This window comes from Protomyctophum parallelum (genome assembly GCF_964188405.1).
Source record: "Protomyctophum parallelum genome assembly, chromosome: 19".
Classification (NCBI taxonomy): Eukaryota; Metazoa; Chordata; class Actinopteri; order Myctophiformes; family Myctophidae; genus Protomyctophum; species Protomyctophum parallelum.
This window is the reverse complement of record NC_139717.1, coordinates 25,357,559-25,366,373: the sequence shown is the minus strand read 5'-3', so window position 1 is coordinate 25,366,373 and position 8,815 is coordinate 25,357,559. Positions and strand designations below refer to the sequence as shown.

The 8,815-nt window shown below is 43.8% G+C and overlaps 1 protein-coding gene across 2 annotated transcripts; it reads right to left on the bottom strand.

The window, feature by feature from the left end:
• Positions 1-854: 854 nt before the first annotated feature.
• On the bottom strand, positions 855-6,551 carry LOC310876647 (protein FAM177A1-like). Of its 2 annotated transcripts, none has more exons than XM_083790235.1 (5): positions 6,275-6,551; positions 5,525-5,761; positions 4,230-4,296; positions 3,933-4,030; positions 855-2,687 (listed from the first exon to the last, which is right to left on the bottom strand). In XM_083790235.1, the coding sequence occupies exons 1-5, from the start codon at positions 6,389-6,391 to the stop codon at positions 2,469-2,471; spliced, it is 738 nt and encodes a 245-aa protein (XP_083646361.1). In that variant the 5' UTR covers positions 6,392-6,551; the 3' UTR covers positions 855-2,468. The 2 variants fall into 2 exon arrangements, with proteins under 2 accessions (XP_083646361.1, XP_083646362.1); XM_083790236.1 differs by having other exon boundaries at positions 5,531-5,761.
• Between the last annotated feature and the right edge of the window lie 2,264 nt (positions 6,552-8,815).

Genomic DNA, 8,815 nt, shown 5'->3' with positions numbered 1-8,815 from the left:
TGGTATTGTCTGGATGCTGTATAAGGCTGTCCTTGTGTGGCCTGTCGGCAGCATAGATGGACCCCCCCCCCCCACACACACACACACAGCTGACTCATAGAAATGAGCCGTCTCGTCATGACACTGCCACTGTGATTATGCGTTAATTAAATAATCCTCTGAATAAGCGTTTCATCACATTAACCCTGGCATCCCTATTGTGGGCAATTCAATTCATTTAAAACATGCTTTCCATTTCCCCCCCCTACAAAATCGTCACAAAATAGCTCCCAACGCATCACTAGGCGATGCACGGTGAGCCTGTAGATTTGCTTGTTTTTGCTATCAGTCAAGCGATGAACAATTATCTTAACTGATTAACTGGGGATCTCCCATTCATTTAAATCTTCATCTAGTATATGAAGTACATCCACGCACGCATACTTGCACGCGCGCACACACACACACACACACACACACACGCACGCACACGCACACACACACACATGTCAAACTAGGAGTAAGGTCAAGGCTGTGAATGCACGTTAGGTCATTCAGAGCCAACTCTGACCCCAACACGGGTCCATGGTCTACTCTGCTCACAGGCGTCTTTGTTAGCAGTGACAAAGTAAAGCCTTTGAGCCTCACATCAGACAAACCGTTCCACCGCTAAAGGAATCTTCCAGTTAACAGACACCACTCAATGGTGAAATAATGAAATTAACTAATATCCTTTTGCATGCATGCGTTAATAGATCAAAATCGTATTCATTTTTAAGTCAAACAAGGACGTGTTGGAAGATATGAATTCACTGAAATGAAATACATTTTTGATTTATGAATAACAAGACCAATTTTAAAAAGTTCAAGCGTTAATGATTTTATTGAACAGTTCATTAGGGTGTTACAAATAACAATAGAAAAACTATTTTCAAAAAGTGCTGTCAGTTCAGTGAAAATATATAGATAAAGACACAAATATGAAAAACAAAAACTGTACAAGAACTGCGCAGAAATGTACATTTGCATTCAACATTAAATAATAAGAAATTATATTTATAAAGAGGGCCTAGACTGCACCCTGTCAAAGGATTACATGACATGTCCTCTAAGGGCAGATTCACACTATGGTCCCGGTTGTCCACTCGGGACCACTTGGCGGATGTTGTGGTAGTGTGAATGCTGCGTAACGTTTCCGGGAGCAGATTAACCCAACCGTTCCCGGGACCACATGGAGGTAGTCTCGGGACCGATTGAAATGTACTCGGATACGGATCGATGCAATGTGAAAGCATGGGATACAGTTGAATGACGTGAACTCGGGTGCGGAAGAAGAATCAAGGCCAATGTGAATCATGGCCAGTGGGGGGACCAGGCAATCGTATTGGGGTAACAGTTTGAATTAAACGGAGTCAGTGTGAATCTGCCCTAAAACGTCAACTGAAACGTGGGTGAATACAACACCGTACAGTACAATAGATAGATAATACTCTTGTGTTCAGAGGCCCCACACCGCAGTGATCTGAAACTAGTCCATAAGGCTGAACGGTGTCATCTCGTTTAGTGCTTCCACAAAGACATTTAGTGCGATACGAGCTTTAGATGAGTACAAACAGAAAAAAAGACATACACAGGGTGAGTTCAACTGGTCAGCTCTTTGGTACAGCTGCCGTAGGCTGTTTTTGTATCGAAGAGTGCACCACATTGACCAGATAGGGGCAAAACAGTAACCGAATAATATGGTTCAAATATTTTTAAGAGCTTCACCACTAGGCTCTTGCTGTTAAGTGTAGCAGGAGTAGCAATTTGAAACCATGTTCACAGATGTAATCTTTTTTCCTAGAGGTCTGGCAATGAGTTAGCTGTGTTGGCGATTTAGGCACAGTGTCCGGTCCATCCGAGGCACAGGAGAAGGACATTAAACTCCATAATAAGATTTTTATCTAAAAGGCCCGCTGCAGTGGGACACTTGGTTGACACAAAGCAGATTTCATTGGTCAAGCTCATTTGCTCATACTCGCCGTGCAGCCAAAATACAGCAGAACTGCCATTCGAATGTTTTGTGACACACAAAAAAACAAGTAGTGCTTTGGAGAAACAAAATGCTGTTCCACCTCAAATGACGACGATAACAAAAACAAACCTGAAAGTAGGGATGCACCGATATGGAAATTCTTGGTCGATACTGTTTACAATTTAATTGAACCGATACTGATACCGATATATAAGTATGTTAATTTATTTGTTGTCGTTTTTATTTCCCCCTTTTGTGCCAAGGAAACAAATACGTCTTCAATACAAGAAATAAATCTTCCGAATCTATAGCTTGGTATGCTGCAGATAACCAACACACCGACATAGCCAACGCAAAATGTATGCTCATAAACAACAGACAAATATCGGCTACTGCCATCGGTTACAGCGATATGTGGTCGATACATTGGTGCATCCCTACCTGAAAGCGTTCCATTTTGTGTTTTTCAGAGCCGTTAGGTGGCCGTGACGATGGCAGGGACCCTAATGGTGGCGGGTGGAAGCAGGTGGCTTTCATTCTCGATCTGATAGGCCACGTCAGTGTGGGGGGCGGAGACATCGGACAGGTCTTGCAGGGTGATTGGTTCGTCCTGATCTTCCAGAGATTGCAATTGGTTGTTGAAGTATCTTTCCGCCTCCTCAGACAACTGGTTGTCTCTGTTGTCCTCCTCCTTCTGTTGCAGAGGGAACTGAGTTCAGCTGGTTTACCCATATATACAGTTTATACACCCATACCCATATATATACACCCAACACCTGGACACCTTCTCTCTCAAGAATAATTCAAAGACACCCTTACCACAAATTATGTATTTCAGCTGATTTTTCAAACATAAGGCCAAGCAAAATAATAGATTGGTCTCTGTTTGGCTGTCATTTTTAGGCTGAGTCATTTTTAAATTATATTTTTCGCGGGAAGTATGGGTCGCATTTTATTTTATTATTCTTTCCTACGGCAATGATGGATAGGCTTCTTTTTTAATAACTTCAATATTTGCCCGAGTATAGCTAGCTAGTGCTACAGGTTAAAAGACAAAAAACATAGCTAACGTTCGTTAGCTAGCTAGATCACACACACAGTGACACACTACACAGTAGAGCTCGTCGCGGGTAAAAAAAGAAAAAGGTTCCGAAATAAATCTGTGAGTGTAACATTCTGAGAGACCCGACCCAGCCAGGCAGACATACATGTGGACAGACAGACAGAGAGAGAGGTCCCCTAGTCCCTACAGGCTGCGTCACATGCATGCTGCAGAGGGTGAGAGAAAAAAAAGTCTTGTCTCTTTAGTTTTAGCAGAAGCAGATGTGTACCGGTCTTGACTGAATGGAATATTAAGGCGCGACACTCAATGCACTTATAAACAGCTCCTACTTTGCCCTCTTCTTTATCCACGTGTGGACAAAGACGTTTTGCTAGTTTGCTTTCACCTCGTTTAGGTCAACACTGTTGTCGGGATCCGTATATAAAGTATAATTGCACACCGGTGTTTTCATTCAAATCAGCGCAAGACAAACCACTAACCAGTACACAGTAACATCAACTGTCAATCCACCCGTTGTGCTCTACTCCGGGACGGAGAAGCCGACTTTTCTCTCTCGTAGTAGCCTAAGTCGATTATGTCGTTAAACAACTTGAAAAACTTTGGCTTTGGGCAGGTGTAGGCTACGTTTTGTTGGGCTGCATATAATATTATATCCATATATTTTTGGTCTGAGTGACTTGGTTGGATTTTGACTTAATAAAATCAACTGGGTCACGCATATTTAATAGAGTCGGTCGGCAACCGGAGGCCAAACTATTATTTTGCGCGGCCTAAGCAGTCTCATGAATCATACGACCGTATTCTCCACAGGCCACTTCAGATATCATGAAGTCTACTTTGTAGACTTCTAGAGACCATGTACTTTGTATGACATACCTCTTTCTTCATCCTGTAGTACTCATCGATGGCATACTGATACTTGGCTGACGTTATGCCAAACAAGGAGGCCATCCTCTCTCCCAGGTAGTCGCAGGCTGAAAGATAAGAATAGAATATGAGAAACTGAGGAAAAACAACAACATTTGGACAAGCATACTGTAGCATGTGGAATAAAATACATTCGGGTCCACAAAATATATATATACAGTATATATCTAAACACAGCATGAGGCAGGCTATCCATTATTTTCCTTTGTTGTAAACTTTAAAATGGGTTTTTGAATGGCAGCTAACCTGAAATGGTGTTAGTAGCAGCCTTCCACATGTGGAACCAGACGTATGGACCCCAGGTCATCTGCGACTGTAACGTTAAAATGACACAACAGTTTGAATGTACATCTCAATGTCAGGTGGCCAGACAATAATCTAGCTATGACTATAAATGCACCAAGTCTCTGTGTGTGTACGTACGTTACGTAATCCACGTAACTCGAGAACCGTTTGCCTCACCGGCTTCAAATTCGACACACGCGTTCCACCCCACCACAGGGGGTGCAGTGCCCGGTTATCCAGAACCGCCCCAAAAAGGCCTCTGCCCGGGCTCTGAACAGGGCCCCTGCCCAGTGGCAGTGTCCATACAGTATATGGAGCTGGCCTGTTCTGACATAATTCTGAAGTGTGCATACTGTAGACTCCATATTTGGGCATGCCTGACAAAGAACTCCATATATGCGCATAAAAGGGACACAGACATAATATCTGGGTGGGGCATGCATTTCCAACTTGCATCGTTCCAAGTAGGCCAGTGCCCAACGGGCACCGCTGTAGAGGCGTCAATGGGCACCTCTCGTTGGTCGTTACCATGAGACATCCATGATCGCTGTTGTTTCAACTAGGCCATTTCGTGCTAATAGTGCGGATTACACGATATTTGAGTAGTTAGCAACTTGACCGGTTCGAGGATGGCAGGACATGACATCCAAAGGACGCAAATGGCTCTATTTTTCGTCCATGCTAAACCCTTATCCCTAAACTACTTTGCCTTGTTTTACTCTTTTTCTTGTAATAGTAGCCGATCTACATCGACACGGTGTGAGCTTGTAGATTAGCTATTATATTTTAACTATTAAAAAATCTTTCTCAAAATAGTAGGTTAGGGATAAGGGGACGAACATATCGGCCAAAAAGTGCTTTCTGTGACCTTTCTGTAACCCTGATTTCAACTGACACAGGATTTTGTAGTTGGCACGCTATACGTTCTCACTTTGTTAGCTCACACATGCATACACAATTTCTTAAATGATTTAGAGCAATGAGTCCTTTTGTCGTTCACTCTTTCTTCTAACGCGCACGCACGCACGCACACGCGCACACACACACACACACACACACACACACACACACACACACACACACACACACACACACACACACACACACACACACACACACACACACACACACACTCTTATTAATTTCCCAACACTACATGTATGATGCATCATCCATACATGTGCTAATCCTAAACACGTGGTGCTTGCACACATTGCACCTACTAGACACACCCTAGTGTCCTATGATGTCCTCACCCTCACCGCATCAACCGGGGGGTTCAGCAGGTCCTTCCTCTCTGCCTCCCGGTCCTCACCCTCCTCCTCCTCCTCGTCTGTGCTGTACTCCTCCATTGTCTCCCCGCTAGAGAAATGGATGATTCGTCGAGGAGCTTTCTCCCTCTGCTGCTGCTGCTGCGTGCCCCTCTCGCCCTCTCTCATCTCCACTTCTTCTCCCAGATCCACACACTGGAAGTCTTTGGGCAGGTTTGACGACTGTGAGGAGCGGAAAGACGGATAGAGACAGTGTCAATAATGCTTTTATCTTTTCTTTCCTTTTTTCTCCACATTTTTGCAATGATGGGACCAATATAATCAGGATGGGATACAAAGGGTTGGCCTAATATTATAAATATACGTATATAGTGGCGCTCCACTGCTCCTGCTCCTAATTAGCCAATTAGCGATGAACTGCAAACAGCTGCATATATTCCAACATGCCTGTGTAGTGTGTGTAGGCTAAAGCAACGTTCTGTCTTGACTGACTCCTCCTGACAAATGCATTCACATTTCCACATACTTAACATTAGCTCATTCATCGAAATGACAAAACTGACAGTTTGTGAGTGTGACCAGGCACAAGACATCAGCATCATCCATCCATGATCATCATCACCACCACCACCACCACATAAACAAACACGGTAGGCGAAAATACACACAAAAAACACAATTATTTACACACAGAAGAACTGAATTAACACTGTTTTCTCGGACAGTTTCACCTACCTGTTCGAGGTCCATATTTTGCCCTAGCGTCACATTAACGTTGGTGAGATACAGCGATATGTCGGCCATGCCCGCTGTTATACTGTTGTCTTTGTATTCCTGGATGGATGCTGGCATGCTGATTGCTGCGCCCACAGCGCCGCTCCGTGTCACTTGCCAAAAAGAACAGATCTACAACCTATAACGCGTCGCATCGTGACCCCTTGTTGGCTTGCAAATCTGTCATTTTTCTTTGCAAGGAAGATATTAAAGCTGACGGGCGGAGGGAAGCGTTCTGCTGTAGAATGTACATCCCATAGCTCCGGAGGGACCGTCGTGCTGTGATAGGTTCATTGGTTGTCGTGACAACCAGTTTGGTCGTTATGGTTACGAGGAGAACTAGCATGCTAATTCAATTCCGTGAGATTTCTTTCAGGTAGCTCACTGATGCTCAGAACATTTCGCTGCAAACACGTCAAACGTGATAATAGGGCTTTCCCCCAATATTTCGCCTGTGCAGTTCATACTATACTACACATTACACAAGTAGGCCTTGCCTACTAGTAAAATAAAAAATAAATTCTTATTTAATATTCCTATAAGAATCGATTTATATGATACAATAAAATGGCTTCTTTATTTATAGACCGGAGCCTTTGGGCATCAGCCTACTCGGGGAATGATGCAAAGTTATGGAAGTTGGGAATGCATGCCCCGCCCACTGTGCCCCACCCAGTAATGTGATAACCGTTGTACCAGCTCTACCCATTGTCAGCGTACCATCGTACCGGTCTGTCTGTCCAATCCATGCCCCTTTTATGCCCATACATGCCGCTGCACTGACCCTCAATGACGTACGGGTCATACGTCAGACATGTGGCGTTGCAGATATATACTGCACAGGTCATAGTTTGTGCAACAATCAAGCTAAATATATGCAGGGTATCCCATGTTCCAAGACCATATGTCTTGCATACGTACAGAGAGTGAGATAGTTTTCACAGTTCTGCAGCGTATATCCCATCGTTTTATAACCAGTGTGCTATATGAAAAGGTTAGATAAGGCCTGTAACTTGAGAAGGATCAAGACCGTGCTATAGTGGCATTAACATCGTGTTTGAAATTCACTTTATAACTCAAGAGGTAATAGGCTACAATGTCCTTAACGCCCCGCATGGTGTATTTTACTGAAACATGGAGCAAGCTAATGCCGACAATCAGGGCGGTTCTGAAACGTGACCGTGTGGATAGAGCTACATGGAATGAGAGCTTCGCTTCCATTTATGAGTTGTGTGCTGCAACGCCGGAAAGCCTGGCCGAACAACTATACGCAGAGACCAAGACGTTTCTGCATAGTCATGTCAGGCAGTTTAGCAAGGAGTCGAAGGAGTCGAATGAGAAGGTTTTACTGATGTACCACAGATACTGGCAAGAGTACAGTGAGGGCATTAAGCACTTGAACTCCTTATACAGCTGTCTCAACAACAATCGCAACTTGCAGAACGACGAGGGCCATGCAGAGGAACGACTGGAGATTAGAGTGCTGGCGATGGACATCTGGAGGGAGGTGATGATTGAGCCCCTCCTGGACAAGCTGATTCCAATGCTGATCAACGACTCAAAGGTAAATGACCATAAAGTAATTCACGAGGTCATCAACTCCTTTCTTCACGCTGAACAGTACAAGAAGGCCCCGTTGAAGTTTTATCAGGAAATCTTCAGGTGTTTCGAGTATTACAAACAGGAAGCCTCCAATCTACTGAAGGAGTCCAACTGTTCCCGGTATGTGGAGACGGTCATAGCGAGGTTGAAAGAAGCATCGAGATAGAATAGATTAACTGTCATTTTAGAGCAGTACGAAATTAAGCCATTCTGGGCGGGAACCCCTTTTGGTGTTCTAAGCATTATGTTATACTTTAGCTATTGAAAAATAGCAGATCTACTAGCTTGTAGGTCTGCTATTTTTGAAAAGTCGTGAAAATGTGGCGCAAATCTTTGAATATATTCTTTCAGAGCGAACATCTTTAACTAAATATATTGGCTTCTGGGGGTGTCCATGGAACTACATATTTTCAGATGGGGGTCCGTGGTCCAATAGAGATAATTCTGGGGGTCCTTGGCATGAAAAAGGTTGAGCACAACTGACATAGAAACATGGGTTTTTCAGAAAACTATTAGGATTTAGAAACCTTTTTTTAATCGACCTCAGTCCAAAATGGGTTAAAGGAGTGATCCCTGAATGATGCGTTCAACAACAACATAGTATAACATAGTATAGTAGTATACAAAGATGTAATTATTGCACATCCAGAATAATTGCAACTATAACTGGGAAGTGTGGGAGTACTGGTTCAGTTGAATGACGGCTCTGGGACGAGAAAAGGGAGGGGAAATAGAGCCCAAGGTCCACGCTTTTGTTAAATATGGGCCGCCTCACATGCAACAGGGGTTGGACTTGGACTTGTAGCTGATGAGGACCAGCATACACAAAATGTATTTTTAAAATGTGGCTATAGTTAGAATCATGAAGGCCCACAGGGTGCTGCGACAGAACACACCCGT

Coding starts and splice junctions, on each gene's coding strand:
- LOC310876647 (XM_083790235.1), bottom strand. CDS start 6,391: ATGCCAGCATCCATCCAGGAATACAAAGACAACAGTATAACAGCGGGC. Junction 4,297..5,524: donor CCCCGGTTGATGCGGTGAGG/GTGAGGACATCA, acceptor TTAACGTTACAG/TCGCAGATGACCTGGGGTCC. Junction 4,031..4,229: donor TGCTACTAACACCATTTCAG/GTTAGCTGCCAT, acceptor CTTATCTTTCAG/CCTGCGACTACCTGGGAGAG.